This window comes from Mus caroli, unplaced genomic scaffold, assembly GCF_978045245.1.
Source record: "Mus caroli unplaced genomic scaffold, Mus_caroli_1 scaffold_4, whole genome shotgun sequence".
NCBI lineage: Eukaryota > Metazoa > Chordata > Mammalia > Rodentia > Muridae > Mus > Mus caroli.
Window position 1 is genome coordinate 127579601 of NW_028227259.1, and position 16613 is coordinate 127596213.

At 47.7% G+C, this 16613-nt stretch overlaps 1 protein-coding gene across 1 annotated transcript in view; it reads left to right on the forward strand.

Annotated features, from left to right (window-relative positions):
- The first annotated feature begins 14925 nt into the window (after window positions 1–14925).
- Window positions 14926–16613, forward strand: part of Mlxip (MLX interacting protein) — a 61869-nt gene continuing 60181 nt past the window's right edge. The window contains exon 1 of the mRNA XM_021163687.3: window positions 14926–15450. Within this exon, the coding sequence (XP_021019346.1) occupies window positions 15038–15450 (413 nt within the window). The 5' untranslated portion in view covers window positions 14926–15037. The remainder of the gene's footprint in view (window positions 15451–16613) is intronic.

The window sequence follows — 16613 nt, forward strand, 5'->3', positions numbered from 1 at the left end:
TGGTTGGAGGGATTAGGGCTTCCCAAGATTCTCAATTTGTAGTGAAGACACTTTTAAATAAAGTTTTATAGTTCTTATAAGAAGTAAACAAAAGCAATACTCTCATTAGACTGTATGCTTGACATTAGTACACAGCTGGGTGTGGAGGCATACTGGCATAAACACTTAGGTCCGTGAGGCAGAAGGCTTGCTAAACATTCAAGCAGAGATGGTTCAGCGAACTGACTGCTCTTCCAAAAGACCCAGGTTCAATTCCCACCACCCACATGGTAACTCACAACCTAGTTCCATGGGATCAGACCCCCTCACATTAATGCACATAAATAAATAAATAAATAAATAAATAAATAAATAAATAAGTATCCAGAGCAGCCAAGGCTGAGAAGCCCTGTCTTGAAAAACAAATAAGGAGGGGGAGGGTATGGGGGACTTTTGGGATAGCATTGGAAATGTAATTGAGGAAAATACCTAATGAAAAAAATATTTAAAAAAAAAACAAATAAAACAGAGGAGGAGGAGAAGGAGAGAGAGAATTTTAGTATGATATAGTATTACATCGTAGTTGCTCAATACATTTTGGTCATTTTATGATCATTAAAGTTTTAGTCTTGAAGAGAAAAAAAGCAAACAGCCTAGGGGCTGGAGAAATGACAGTAATTTAAAGCACTTGATTTTCTTTCAGGGAATTTAACTCACAACCAATCATTACTTTAGTTCTAGGGGATTTAATGCTCTCTTCAAAAGTCAGGCACACATGATGCACAGACTCACAGCAGATGTACTCATACACCTATGGTTTAAAACAAACAAAAAACAGTTCAAGAGCAGCCTAGATCACAAAGCAAGACCCTATCTCAAGGCCCGCGGTTGGTGTCACTCATCTTTGATCTCAGCACTGGGGGAGGCAGAGGTAGACAGATCTCTTGAGTTAGAAGAAAACCTTGTCTACAGCGTGAGTTCTAGGACAACCAAGGCTACACAAAGAAACTTTGTCTCGGAAAAACAAAAACAAACAAAAAAGGTCCTAATCTCAAAAATACAGAGGGAGGAGGGGAGAGAAACCTGCCATCCAGCCCACTAGAGATGAAGACAGGATGATCAAGAGTTCAAAATCATCTTGAGCTACTTAGCAAGCTGGCAGTCAGCCTCGGGTACATAAGACCCCGTCTTTTGTCCAAAAAGGGGGGGGGGACCTATGTCTCTGAGTGTTTCGGCTGCTCTCCTGTTTGTGCATTATGTATACGCTTGGTGGATGCAAAAGCCCAAGAAGGGTTTAGCTGCCCTGAGACTGGAATTGCAGGCTGTGGTTAGCGGCTTTGTGGGTTCTGGGAACAGAACCTACATCCTCTGTGAGACAGACAAGTCCTCTTAAACATCACTCCATCCCTGAATATACGTTAAGGAAACTATATAAAACTAGAAAGAAATTAACGAGTCCAAACCCATAGTTATTTATTTCTTCACCCACCTATGTGTTAAGACTGGAGTGACGTTTGTTCTCGTCCGGTCCCCAACCCTCAGAGTTGTGTGTGGGGACACAGTCCCCAACCCTCAGAGTTGTGTGTGGGGACACAGTCCCCAACCCTCAGAGTTGTGTGTGGGGACACACAAAATGAGGACGTGGTAAGCTATGTAAATGGCTGAGGGTGTCCTGCCAAAGAATTCGTCTGGGTCCTTTTGAGATAAGGTGCTTGCTTGCAAAGGTATCAATGTCTCTCTGGCCAGAGGTGACAACGGAAGAGAAGGGGGTCCTATTTGGCTTAGCGCATCCGACCTGCCGCAGGCCTGGGCTGCCCAGGCACGCGCAGCGGATGCACCGGCCCTGAACTCTTTCTCCGAGTAGTCCCCAGAGGCGACGGCTGCCTTTCAGTTTCTCCACTTGTTTATTTTCGAAGGGACGTTGCCAGACCACAAGGCCACCCCTGCCCTTTCATGGTGTGCTACGGGAGATTTCAGGAAGAGCGAGAAGTCAAGACCCAGAAACCAATCCTGCCAGCAAAGGACCACAAGGAGCCCCAGCTGTTAGGTTGCAGGGGCGCGCATCCGGCAGGTGACTCATTTGCAAAGTGGGATCAGAAAAGTCCCCCGAAAACCCGGAACCTGGAAAATACTGCTAAAATAGTGCTAATGGTGATTACAAACAGCCACTAAGCGGTGCTGAAATAATCGGACATCTGTGTGCAAAAATAATAGTCACAAAATAAGCCAGAAGTAACCTACAGAAGATGGCTCAGTGGTTAAGAGCATATACTGGCTGGGCATAGTGGCTCATGCTTTTTTTTTTTTTTTTTTTTTTTTTTTTGGTTTTTCGAGACAGGGTTTCTCTGTGTAGCCCTGGCTATCCTGGCACTCACTTTGTAGACCAGGCTGGCCTCGAACTCAGAAATCCGCCTGCCTCTGCCTCCCGAGTGCTGGGATTAAAGGAGGCGTGCGCCACCACGCCCGGCCTGTGGCTCATGCTTTTAATCCCAGCCCTTGGGAGGCAGAAGCAGGTGGAACTCTAGGAATTTGAGACCAGTATAGTGCTCATAGCAATTTCCAGAGAAGCCAGGGCTAAATAGTAAGACTGTATTTTAAAACAACAGCTGGGCCCTGGTGGCTTGCACTTTTAATCCCAGCAATTGGGAGGCAGAGACAGGTGGATCTCTGAGTTTGAGGGGGAGCCTGGTCTACAGTGTGTGTTCCGGAACAGACAAAGAAACCCTGTCTGGAAAACAATCAACTAACCAAAGCACGAAACACAAAACAATAAAACTAGAAAAAAGGGGGAGGCGCTGGAGCCACGGCTCAGAGATGATGTGTTGGCATTTAGTCTAGGCTCCGCCCCCACGGTTACCTGGCAACAGCCAGGTGTGCCTGACTCACTCTCAACTGGGTTGCTCCGCTCTCTCTTTGCTCTCTTGCTTGCTCTGTCCTCTTGCTTCTTCTCCCCCTCTCTCTCCACGTGCTCATGGCCCACCTCTACTTCTCTACTCTTTCTTCCTTTCTTCCTTTCTTCCTTTCTTCCTTCCTTCCTTCCTTCCTTCCTTCCTTCCTTCCTTCCTTCCTTTCTTCCTTTCTTTCTGCCTTTCTCTGTCTCTACTCCCTCAACTCCACTCCCCATCCCCTGAATAATAAGCTCTATTCTATACTATGACTTCCTATGGCTGGTCTCTTAGGGCAGAGGGATGCCTCAGCATGGGTCCGCGGAGGCACCCAATTCCCCTACACCTGACTGCACATCCACCAAACATAGTCCTTCTTCTCTCCTTTTATAAAATATAACAGGATGTTCAATTTCCAGCGCGCACATGGTAACTCACAAACTTCTTGTAACTTCAGCCACAGATGCAATGCTTGCTTCCTGCTGGCCTTTATAGACATCTGTACTCGTGTGCACATCCCCACACGCAGACAACACAAATAAGTATAGCTTTAAAATATTTATTTATTTATTTATTTATTTCATGTATATAAGTACACTGTCGCTGTCTTCAGACACACCAGAAGAGGGCACAATCAGATCTCATTAGGGAAGGTTGTGAGCCACCATGTGGCTGCTAGGATTTGAATTCAGGACCTTCAGAAGAGCAGTCAGTGCATTTAACCACCCAGCCATCTCTCCAGCACCAAGTACATCTTTTTTTAAAAAGAAAGAAAAGAAGGATGGAAGGAAAGAAGGATGCTCAAGATGGTTCGGTGAGTAAAGACACACGTAGCCGATCCTGAGAGGCTGAGTTCAGTCCCCAGACCCAAGTTGTAGGAAGGGGAGAAGTGACTCCTACAAACTGTATGTGGTCTCTGTGCATGTGCCTGGGTGCGCACACAGACACGAATGATGTTTAAAGAAAGAGGAGGCGGGAAGAGGTGAAATTTACAAGGTAGAGGAATGCTAGACTCAAGTGTCACAAACTGAAATTCCCAGAAGGTGGCCAGTCTCCTCCCGGTGCCGCCAAGTGGTCTTTGGGATTGGAGACACCAGGGAGAGAAGAGAGGAAGAGAGTAGGAAGGGGGTGTGACAGTTAGTCTTCATTGTCAAGATTATTTGGAATCTTCTAGAAGCACACACCTCTGACTGTCCATGAGAGGAAAGTTGAGAGAAGTTGAACGGAGCAGGAGAGAGTCATTCTGAATGTGGATGGTTCTATCTCCCGACCTGACGACCCAGACTGGATAAGAGAAAAAGGAGATGAACCGAGTATCCCTCATGTTTCCTGACTTCAGAGCCAATGTGCCAGCCTCTTCAGGCTCCCACTGACACACCTTCCTGCCTGATGGACTGTGCCCCTTCAAACCGGGAGCCCAAATGAGCCTTCCCTACCGTTTGCTGTCCTTGAGACACGATCCCATGTTGTTTAGGTTGCCGAGGATGGCTTTGAACTCCTAATTCTCCTGCCTCTGCCTTCCAAGTGCTAGGCTTACATGTCTATGTCACAATGCCAGGCTTAGGGTCTCTGTAGACCAAGTTGGCTTGGAAGTAAGTAGGTTGTGTTACCCGAGCCGGCCACAAACACATGGCAATCTTTAACCTCCTGAGTACAGGATTACAGATAAATGCCAGGCTAAGTAAATATTGGCATGTATGTATGTATGTATTTTAGGGATTGAACCTAGGAGTTCAATGTCAGGCAAGTGCGCTCTACCACTGAACCATACCCCTACACCCTCTTTTCATTGTCAAGTGAAGCAAATTAGCTACATGTGGTGCACAGGAGCCTGGAGGACCTCTGTGAGTTTGAGGCTGGTTTGAAGACACGCTGGCTTGACAGTGAGTTCCAGGCCAGCTTGGGGGCTACATAGCAAGACTCCTCTAAATGAATAAATGGAAAGGATGAATGAAAGAGAAGAGGCCAAGTGTGGTAGCACATGCCTTTAATCCCAACACTGGAGAGGCAGAAGCAAGCAGATTTCTATGGGTTTAATGATATCTTGGTTTACAGAGTGAGTTCTGAGCCAGCCAAGGCTAAATAGTTAGACTCTGTCTGAAAAACAGAAACAAAGAAAGAAAGGAAAAATGAAGTTATACCACACCATTCTTGTATAAACCTAGGAGACATGACCACCCCATGTTATGGCTAAGGGGACGTTTTTTATTATAGATAAGAGAGAGAGAGAGAGAGAATGGGAAAGGTGGAGGGAGACAGCATAGCAGGGACATAAGGAGAATGAGCAGCTGTGGGGAGGGAAGCCCATGAGCTGGGGGAAGTTTAGAGGAGAAGGTGGGAAGGGTTAAGAGGCTAGCATGGACTTTGATATGTGTAACAGGTTCTTGTAATACTGCAGAGCCTTGATGTCACAGTGTGTGCTTTGGTATGCTAGCAGGCACTATAGATAGCCATTTGTACCTTTCTACCTTTTAGAATCTGGGGAAATGGCATTTCCTTTAGACTTGACAATACTAAATCTAGAAAGCTACTGCAAAAGGATATAAGGCAGTGCCTATACATCCCAGCACTCAGGAGTTGGAGGAAGGAAAATCAGAACTTTAAGACCAGCCCCTGGTAAAACTAACTAGTATTCACCTGAGGTAACTGTCATCTCTGAGGCTTACAGCCTCCGTCTGCTAACCTAGTCCTGGAAGCTTCTGGCCTCTGTACAATCTTATCTAGGCTTAGACTGTTTTCAGCCTCTGAGACTGACTGCTGAATAAACTCACCCTTTCTGCTTCTTTCTGAGCTCTGGCTGGCTGATTTAACTCAGCTGTTCTGGCCCAAACTCCTCCCTAAACTGACTGATTCAATCTGGCTTCTCTATTGGCCTCCCACTGAATTGCTCTGCTTGGCCTCAAACTAACTCTGGCAATCTGTTCTAATCTTCTGGCTCCTTCAGCCTGTCTCTGTAAAACTCTCCAGTAAAACTGCTTCCCCCCTTTTTCTCTGCCCTGCTCTCTCTTAAGTAAGTAGCCTCTCTTTCCTCTCTCTTCTCTTCAGAGCTGAGCGAATCCTAGCCTCTCAGATCTTTCTCTGACTTGTCGCTTTATCTGTCCTTCAATTGGGCATCCCTTTCAAACATGGTTGCTTCCTTCTACAAACTAACTTTGCCTTCATTTTAGGGGATACTAAGAGCATACTGCAACTAGAAATAGATTTTATGTCTGTGCACCAGATGTGTGCCAGGTACCTGTGGAGTTCAGGAGAGGGGATTGGATCTCCTGGAACTGTTTCAGAAAGTTGCGAACCACACTATAGATGCTGGGAATTGAACCCAGATCCTCTAGAAGAGCAGTCTGTGCTCTTAACCACTGAACCATCTCTTCAGCCCCAAGACCCTGTCTTGAGAAAAGAAAATGAGGGCCTGGAGAAATGGCTCAGCAGTTAAGAAAGCATGCTGTTTGTGAGAGCTAATCCGGGTTGTCATCTCTAAGAAAAGAGAATCTCAGCTGAGGAATTGCCTCCATCAGACTGGCCTGTGGGGCATTTTCTTGGTTGCTCACTGATATAGGAGGGTCTAGCCCACTGTGGGTGGTGCCATTCCCTAGGCAGGTAGGCCTGGCTTTATTAAAAAAGGTAGCGAGCTGAGTAAGCCAAGGCAAGTCAGGTTTCTTCTGTTGCCTCTGCTTCAGCGCCTTCACTTCTGGTTCATGCCTTAGTTTCCCTTGCTGATGGACCTGAAAGCCACATTAACCCTTTCCTCCCCAGATTGCTTTTCATCGGTGCTTTATCACAAGAACAGAAACCAAGCCAGAGCAGAAGCTGGTGCTGAGACTGTGGAGTAGTGCTGTCATGGACCCGGCCATGTGGTTGGTTTTTTTTTTTTACGCCTTGAAGTATTTTGTGAGAGGAAGGTAAGAGAACTTTGGAGCCTTAGGGTGGAAAAGCCATTGGGTGCTCAGAGCTTAGTGAGGCTTTGTGGGAAGTTGGAAAATAATGCTGAAGGAAATGGAGACAGTGGAGGCCTGGCTTGTGAAGTTTCAGAGGGAAGCAAGATTCAACAGTAGCATTTATGCGATATATATATATATATATATATATATATATATATATATATATATATGAAGTGATTCAAGGCCAGCCTGGTCTACAGAGTGAATTCCAGGACAGCCAGGGATATACAGAGAAACCCTGTCTCGAAAAACAAAAACAAAACAAAAACAAAAACAAACAAACAAAAAAGAATCTATGAAGTGGAGAAGGGGGCAGCAATCGAGATGTAAAAAAAAAAAAGAATCTATGAAAATGAGATTGTTGTTTTCCTGGAGCAATGGATGTTGGTGTGCTGGGGCTGGAAAGTCTGCTGTAATTAGAGTCCGTCCTCTTGGAGGTGACATCTGGAAAGTTTGTCCTCAGGTTCAGAATTCGGAAGCTTTGGTCCAGACGGGACCAAGACTGCATCTCAAGCTGGCAGCTGAACGTGGTAGTGTGTAAGAATCTCCCGAATGATGATGGTCTGGGCAACATGAAAGCTACAAATCTGCAGGGGTCGTGGGGAGCATCTGAGGCTTGGCATCATGTGGCACGGTTAGAACCCGGAGAGGCCAGAAGAGGCCATTGGTGAAGGTGAAGCCCCTGTTTTAGTGGAGACCTCGGGGATGCTGGAGATGTCAGCCCCGTGGGATCACGACCAAAGACTGTGGCAGGTGTGGAAGATGTAGAAACTGGCGGCTTGACCCCTCCTTGGTGTGGTTGAGGGGAAGGTTTTAATTGTAGGTATCAGGGAGAAAACAGCCAGAAGCATCTGGAAGAGTCCAGAGCAGAGAGAAAGTAGACTGAGCACGGCTGGCAGATTGGACGGGGCCATGTGAGAGGTGGGGGCAGAGAGCCAGGGGAGACAGAGAGAGGAAGAGGAAGAGAGACAGGAAGATGACAATAAGTGTGTGGGTGGGTGCAGGAGATAGAGAGACAGACAGAGTGAGTATAGGCAAAATGGCAGGGTTATAAAGAGCATGAGTGGTTGGGAGCTGGGGATGGGAAGAGCTGGGGACACGGTAGGGACTGTGAAATGTGTAACAGGTATGCGTGCCAGCATGGGCCCCGCTGTACTACTATGCACTACAGTAGTCATTCGTCCCTTCAGCCAGTGACCAGGGAAATGGCTCCTTTTGGTGGCAGGGGACCAGCTCCACAAGCCCCTAAGGAATGCTGCCTTTTGTCTAATCCCCAGGATTTGGGGAAACGGAGCCTCCTTTGAACCTGACAGCAGTGGATTCACTAGCCTAAGCCTGTGAGAGACAGGCTGTGGGTGTTGAGAGAAGCAGGGTTGGAGAAGTGGGGCCCACCCAAGCCTTTTGGAACCTTGAAGAGCATGCGTTCCAAATGTCAGGCATTGAAAAATTTTACACTATTGTAGTTTAGGTTTTGCTCTGATGTGATTGTAACTGCCCGTGTTTATGACTCTCAGAATAAAGAGAACATTTAACTTTTTTGTTTGTTTTGCTTTTGTTTGTTTCTGTGTTTTGTTTTGTTTTGTTTTGTTTTTGACAGGGTTTCTCTATGTAGCCCTGGCTGTCCTGGAATTTGATCTATAGACCAGGCTGGCCTTCAACTCAGAGATCAGATCCGTTTGCCTCTGCCTCCCAAGTGCTGGGATTAAAGGCATGTGTCACTACTGCCTGGCACAAAGGTTACGGATTGCCGGGCGGTGGTGGCGAACGCCTTTAATCCCAGCACTTGGGAGGCAGAGGCAGGCGGATTTCTGGGTTCGAGGCCAGCCTGGTCTACAAAGTGAGTTTCAGGACAGCCAGGGCTATACAGAGAAACCCTGTCTCAAAAAACAAAAACAAAACAAAGGTTATGGATTAAAAGTGACATGTCAACACAGAAGTGGATGCTCACAGTCAGCTAGTGGATGGATCACAGGGCCCCCAATGGAGGAGCTAGAGAAAGTACCCAAGGAGCTAAAGGGAACTGCAACCCTATAGGTGGAACAACAATATGAACTAACCAGTACCCCGGAGCTCTTGTCTCTAGCTGCATATGTATCAAAAGATGGCCTAGTCGGCTATCACAGGAAAGAGAGGCCCTTTGGACTTGCAAACTTTATATGCCCCAGTACAGGGGAACGCCAGGGCCAAAAAGGGGGAGTGGGTGGGTAGGGGATTGGGGGGGGTGGGTATGGGGGACTTTTGGGATAGCATTGGAAATGTAAACTAGGAAAAAAAAAGTGACATGTCATGTGTCAAACTGACTTGGGATGGACTTGTCATAGCTGGTCTTGGTTGTCATTTTGACACACCTGGGGAAACTCAGCTGAAGAACTGCATTCTTCAGATTGACTGTAGGACATTTTCTCCCTCCCTCCCTCCCTCCCTCCCTCCCTCCCTCCCTCCCCCTCTCTCTTTCTTCCTTTCTCTCTCTCTCTGTCTCTCTCTCTCTTTCTTTCTTTCTTTTTTTAAATACATATTGTATATATTTTGCTGGTTCTAACCCTAGCCCTTGGGAGGCAGAAGCAGACAGATCTCTCTAAGTCAAAAGCTAACCTGGCCTGCATAGGGAGTTCCAGGCCAGTTAGGGCTACATACTGAGACTCTTGTTACAAACCAACAAACTAAACAAAAACAATACTTGGTTTTATGTCTTATTAGTGCCTGCTCATATAAGGTCAGACTGGCATGCCACCACGTGCATGCAGAGGTCAGAGCATGGAGTCATGTTTCCACCCCCACCCCACTCCCCACCCCCTCCCTTTAATGGGGGATCTGAAGGTCAAACACACTCATTAGGCAAGTGTCTTTACCTTTTGTTTTTATTTCTTTTTTTTTTTTTAAAGATTTATTTATTTATTATATGTAAGTACACTGCAGCTGTCCTCAGACACTCCAGAAGAGGGCGCCGGATCTCGTTATGGATGGTTGTGAGCCACCATGTGGTTGCTGGGACTTGAACTCTGGACCTTCGGAAGAGCAGTCGGGTGCTCTTACCCACTGAGCCATCTCACCAGCCCTTGTTTTTATTTCTTTCTCTCTCTTTTTTTCTTCCCTTGTCCCCAACCCCACAACGAAGATGGGGGTCCCATGTAACCCAGGCATAGCTGGCTGTCCGTGAATGCCTGGTTCTCTCACCTCCACCTCCGGAGTGCTGGGTTTATAAAGGTGGCTAAGGTGACCATTCCTTACTTATAAATAGACTTTTATAACATTTACTATGTGGTACTCTGTTACATAAGTAACTGTGGCATTTTCCAAAAGCTCCCTCCCTCTAGACACTGAGTTGTTTCCAGTGCTCTGAGGTATAAGTGATGTTGTCACTGGAACTTTAACACAAAAGCAAGGCTCTGGTGGTCCCTACAGGATGCTCTGCCTCCTGTCCCAATATGCTAATTAAAGAGAAGAATGATGACGGCCCACAGGGAGGAGACTAAACCCACATGACCACTTTGTGGAGAACTTCAGTGGCCCCGTGTCTGTCTTAACCCACATGACCACTTTGTGGAGAACTTCAGTGGCCCCGTGTCTGTCTTCAGGATACTTAATATGAACTTCAATTTGTTTGTTTTTTTTTTTTTGATTTATTATTTACTTTTGTGTGTACAATTGTCTTGCCTACGTGGTTGTGGAGAATAGGCATACCCAATGCCTGAGGAGGTCAGAAGAGGCACCGCATCCCCTGAAACTGTAGTTGGGTGTGGTTGTGGGTCACTGTGCTGGTGCTGGGAAGGAAACCAAGATCCTCTGCAGGAGCGACAAGTGCTCTCAACTGCTGAGCCATCCCTGCAGCCCCTATATGAGCTTCAAATAGGATAACTGGAGGGGGCTGGGGGAGCAAAAGCTATGCCTAATTAAATAGTCCCTCTCAGGCATTGTTTCAGTTCAGGTTCTATCTGGGGGACTGAAAAGGATGTTAACAACTGCCATCACCAGTGGGGACCAATTTGAAGATCTGATCGAGGGTGTAGCCTTACCCTCATAGACTACTGCATTCTTTCAGAGTGGGTTGGGTGGGCTAGGGAAAGATAGTGTCATTGGAACCCAAGTTGACTGGAACCAAGCCATTTAGGAAAGCGACTTATTTTGGTCTCTGCAGCTTTGAAGAGAGGTGAGACAGGCTATGGTAGGTAGACAGACAGATACTTCTTGCATGATTGACATGCCTCCGCAGACTCAGGCAGGCAAGGAATGGAGGCAGCTATGCTAGGCGTTTGTTTTGCTTTTAGTTCTCTCAGAGACCAAAGTGAGAAGTCAATACTTGCAGCGGGTAGTTTTGGCTGCCTGCTTGCTTTGTGCTCCTGGCCAGCCGCATACCCGTACCCACCCAGGAGCTATCTCGGATCTTCAAATAGAACACACACACACACACACACACACACACACACAGAGACAGAGAGAGACAGAGAGAGAAAGACAGAGAGACACACAGAGAGAGACAGAGAGACAGACAAAGAGACAGAGAGAGAGAGACAGAGAGAGAGAGAGAGAGAGAGAGAGAGAGAGAGAGAGAACAGTTTTTCTTAAAATGCTTTGGCTAACTCAATGACTGAGCACTCCTTGAATTTCCCCTGCTACTTGGGGAAGTAGTGGCCACTTCCCGGAAATCTCACATGGCTGGTAGGCTTTTTCTCTTCCTCTACTGCATCCCCTTCTCCTCTCTCAGTCCTCCTAATTCTCTCTGCAACCTACCATTCAACTCTCAGTGTCCTGCCCCATGCTCAGTCATTGGCTACTGGCAACTTTATTGATAGATCAAAAACCAATTGAGGGCAAGGACCTTCAGCATCAGTAAACACAGATTCCTGATTAAATCAAAGCTTCCAAAACACCCTCTGCAAATACTTTTTCTTTTCAAAAGCAGTTTGATATGACATCACATCAGCACAATGATGTGACATCAGTTGCACACACATCCTTAGGATAACCTTTTCTTTAAAGACTTATCTTTATTATTTCTTTATTGTATGCGTGTGTGTATGTCTTCCGTATGGGCTTATATATGAAATTATTTTTGTAAAGATTTATTTACTTATTATATGTAAGTACACTGTAGCTGTCTTCAGACACCCCAGAAGAGGGCATCAGATCTCATTACGGATGGTTGTGAGCCACCATGTGGTTGCTGGGATTTGAACTCTGGACCTTCGGAAGAGCAGTCAGTGCTCTTAACCACTGAGCCATCTCTCAAGCACCAAAATTATTTTTTTAGAAATGTAAAACAAGCAAGTCAACAAACATGGCCAACATAGGTAGAGCCTGACCTGCTAGGAAGGCAGAGGCAGGGGAGTCAGTTATCTGTGGCCAGGACTAGCCTGGTATATAGGCTAGTCTTTTATTTATTGTATGTAAGTACACTGTAGCTGTCTTCAGACACTCCAGAAGAGGGAGCCAGATCTCGTTACGGATGGTTGTGAGCCACCATGTGGTTGCTGGGATTTGAACTTGGACCTTCAGAAGAGCAGTCGGGTGCTCTTACCCACTGAGCCATCTCACCAGCCCTATATAGGCTAGTCTTATGGCCACTTGATACAAGGTAGAGTCATTTTGGGAGCAGGGACCTCATCTGTAAAAATGCTCCCATTAGATTGTCTTGTGGTGCATTTTCTTGATTGATAATTGATGTTAGATAGTCCAGCTCACTGTGGACGGTGTTACCTCTGGGCTGGTGGTCCTGGGTGCTACAAGAAAGCAGGCTGAGCAAGCCATGAGAGAGCAACCCAGTCATCAGAACTCCTTCACTGCATCAGCTCCTGCATCCAGGTACCGCCCTGATTAAGTCCCCACCCTGACTTTCTACAGTGATGGACTGTACTGTGGAACTGTAAGCTGAAATAAGCCCTTTCCTTCCCAAGTCGCTTTTGGTTTCTCACAGCTATAGAAAGCCTGAGAGACCTGGGCAAAACAGAAAAACATCAATCATTTATGTATTTATCTTTCGAAACATGGTCTCCTTACATAGCTCCGGCTGTCCTAGAACTCACTCTGTAGACCAGGCTGGCCTTGAATTCATAGAGCTCCTCCTGCCTCTGCCTCCCAGGTGCTGGAATTAAAGGCATGCACCAGTATACCTGGCACCTAGGCTAATCTTACACTGCTTTCTGAGTGATCTCCGTAGCTAGGGAACTACCTAGGCCAGCCATAACCCCCATTATATTTCCAGGTTTTTTTTTCTCCATCACTTTTAAATATAATTACATATGTGAGTACTGTATTTACATCATTTCCACTCCCCAACCCCCACCCAACTCCTCCCTTGTCTTTTTCTCACTCCCTTTGACATGTGACCTCTTCTTTAATTATTATTTTTAAACATGCAGGCACACACACACACACACACACACATGTATAAATATAGCCTGCTGAGTCCTTTTAGTATTGATAGGATGTGTTTAGAAAAGGTGACTTCTTCTCCCTGGAGAATAATTCTTTCTCTCTCTCCACATCATTAGTTGCCTGAACTCCATTTAAGAGGGGGTCTTGTGAGATTTCCCCCATCCATCTTGGGATGTCACCTGATGCTGCAATTTTGTAGTTCATGTTTAGACCATGGAGATTTCATGAGTGTAGCTTCCTTGTCATATACAGAAGACATCCTGATCTTTTCCCCTCTTATAATCTCTCTCGTGGTGGTTACAAGGCCAGCCTTGTCTACATAAGGACTACATGTAGAGATTTTGTCTCCAAACAAAATCTTTTTTTTTTTTTAGATTTATTTATTTATTATATGTAAGTACACTGTAGCTGTCTTCAGACACTCCAGAAGACAGAGTCAGATCTCGTTACAGATGGTTGTGAGCCACCATGTGGTTGCTGGGATTTGAACTCCGGACCTTCAGAAGAGCAGTCGGGTGCTCTTACCCACTGAGCCATCTCACCAGACCCAAAATCTTTTATTTATTTATTTTTACCTTTATTTATCGTGAGAAGCGCAGGTGCCACAGTGGAGTTGGGGTTGGGGGTGGTCAGAGATTAAGTTGTTGGGAGTCTTCTATCTTGTGGGTCCCACGGATTGGAATGAAGGTCAGGCTTAACAGCAAGTGCTTTTATTTACCTACTGAACCATCTCACTGGATTTCCTAAAATATAAAATAAAATAAAATAAAATAAAATAAAATAAAAGTGTTTTTGAGACAGGGTCTCATGCAGCTCAAACTAACCTAGAATTTGGGGAACTTCGGATCCTCCCGCCTCTGCTCCCCTCCTGTTAGGATCGCAGGCACGCGCATGCGTTACCATGACTGGCTCATTGCTATTTTTAGGTTGACACAACTTTCTGAGACCTAGGAATTGCAGTAAAGACAACTAGGCTCCAAACTTCCCCTTTGGAATTTGGCTTCTGGGCCAAACTTCCAAACAATAGCGACAGTATTTTGATTTGTAGCTGAAGTTGTTGGGTCTGGAGGCAGACAGCTAGACTCCTGCAGAACTCTACTTCTGTTTAAGAGCGGTGATGCCCAGGGGCCATGCCTTAACCCGGGAGAGTCAGTTTCTGTCCCTAAGGATGTGATGATTGCGTGAGCCTTGCTCTTGGGTCTTGTTGGAACCTTAGGCACACCCCTTAGAGTGTAGGTAACTCAATCTTCTCATCAACAAAATGGGGACGGTAGACAAAATCAGGAAGGCTTTTGAGGACTCAGTTCCGGGTATGGAGGGAGAAAGCTGGCCTGAAGTGGGGGAAGGAGCCCCACCCCTACCCACCACGTGGAGTGCCCTCCTTGCCCGCAGTAAGGCCGCAGGGCTATTCCCAAGCTCCGGGCGTGGCGGAGGCGGGGCAGGGGCTGGGGCCAGACTAGTTGAACGGACAGCCAATGCCGCCCTGAGCCCAGGCTCCCCGAGAGGCGCGGCCTGGCTTTCTCGTCTCTCTGCTCTAGGGCCAGCCGGAGGGGAAAGAGGACAGCCAGGGGCCGGGCGTGGAGGCGTGGCCTCCGGCTTTTTTTTTTTTTTTTTTTTTTTTTTTGTCCGCCCAGAGAAGAAAAGCTTCCTCCTGCCCCTTTAAGAGGCAGAGGCGAGCATCCGATTGGCTAAGACGATAGTGACGTCACGAGGAGGCCGGCGCCCTCCCCCTCAGGCCGCGCGTTCCCGGGCAGTCTGCGCGAGGGCCGGGCCGGGTCAGGCCGGCGGCCCCCTCCGTTCCCCGTGCTTCTCCGCTCTACGTCGTCCCGGCTCCCGGGGGATGCCCCGGACCAGGTTCTCCTCATGGCTGCCGACGTTTTCATGTGTTCGCCGCGCCGGCCCCGCAGTCGGGGCCGTTCGGTGCTGCTCAAGCCTCAGGTGCCCGAGGACGACGACGACTCGGACACAGACGAGCCGTCTCCGCCGCCCCCCTCCGGCGTGGCCACTTCAGCCCGGGCCCACGCGAGCGCCGCGCCGCTGCCGCCTCGGGCCGGCCCGGGCCGCGAGGAGCCTCCGCGCCGACAGCAGATCATCCACAGCGGCCACTTCATGGTGTCCTCTCCGCACCGCGAGCACCCGCCCAAGAAGGGCTATGATTTCGACACGGTCAACAAGCAGACGTGCCAGACCTATAGCTTCGGCAAGACCAGCTCCTGCCACTTGTCCATCGATGCGTCGCTCACCAAGCTCTTCGAGTGCATGACCCTGGCCTACAGGTAGGGGACCCGATGACGCCCCCACCCGACTGCCAGACCTGGCCGAGCCCCATCTTCACCCCGGTCTCTCTTGAACAAAAACCCAGCTTAGCCCTTTGGCGTCACACTGTCCCTTTGGAAATTCCTACTAGGAGGATTTGTGAGTCTGGGGTCTCCACCGTGGAGAGAGGCGCCAGGGTTCCGGCCTTGTAGCCCTGTCACCCGGTCGTTCCTGGGTTCTTCCGGCTTCGTGTTCCCCATCCAGGCCCTCCCCTCCTCCAATGCCCGTGGTCACCGGTTTTGGACAAGAGTTAGGTGTAGCTACAGGCTGCGTGTTGTTGTTTTCCTCTTTTTCTTTTGGCTCTGTGGACCCCTTCCTTCTATTGCTTTGTGTGTTTACAGCAACACCCAACGGTTAAGATCACCTGTCCAGGGTGGCTAGGGCGCTGGCTGCACTATCTTAATGATTGTGTAACGCCTTGGAGCCTGTTTCCTTGTCTATAAAGGGGGGCGGGGTGGGGGTGACAGTAGTGTTGACCTCTAGGGGGCTGCTTCACGGAAGGGTTGAGATAGGCCGAGTGGGTTTTTAGGCGCTGCTTAAATGTGAGTTACTTTTCCTGATTGTCCATGCATCTGGAGCCTGGGTTCTCTTACATCTCCTTTACAGGGAAGTTCTGAGGCAGGACCCTTTGCACACAGTGGACTTGTGGAGTTTATTTTCCTGGGAAGTTGGAATTTGTTTTTGTTTTGTTTTGTTTGTTTGTTTTCTTTTTGAGCCAGGGTCTTGTGTAGCCCAGGCTCCTCTCAAACTTTTGTAGCAGATGCTGGCTGGCCTTGAACTCCTCCTGACTGCCCTGCCTCCACTTCCCAAATTCTGTGATCACAAACATATGCCTCTCATGCCCACATCTGGCTAGAGGGTTTTCTGACTGACCCTAAATATGTATGTGTGAGATGTCAGTTTGTAGGGCTGACATCCCAGACACTGCCCTGAAACGGGGAATTCAGCTTTGGACAGAGATCTTTTCAACGTCACAGAAATGCCTTTCCCTGGAGGGCTAGCCTTTCTTTCTACCCTCTTACGCTTCCCCAGTATGTCTTCTAGGCAGGCATTTTAGGCAAGTTTTCTGCCTCAGCCAGAGACCTTCTCTGAACTGCTAGTGATTAGAGTAGCCCATATGGGT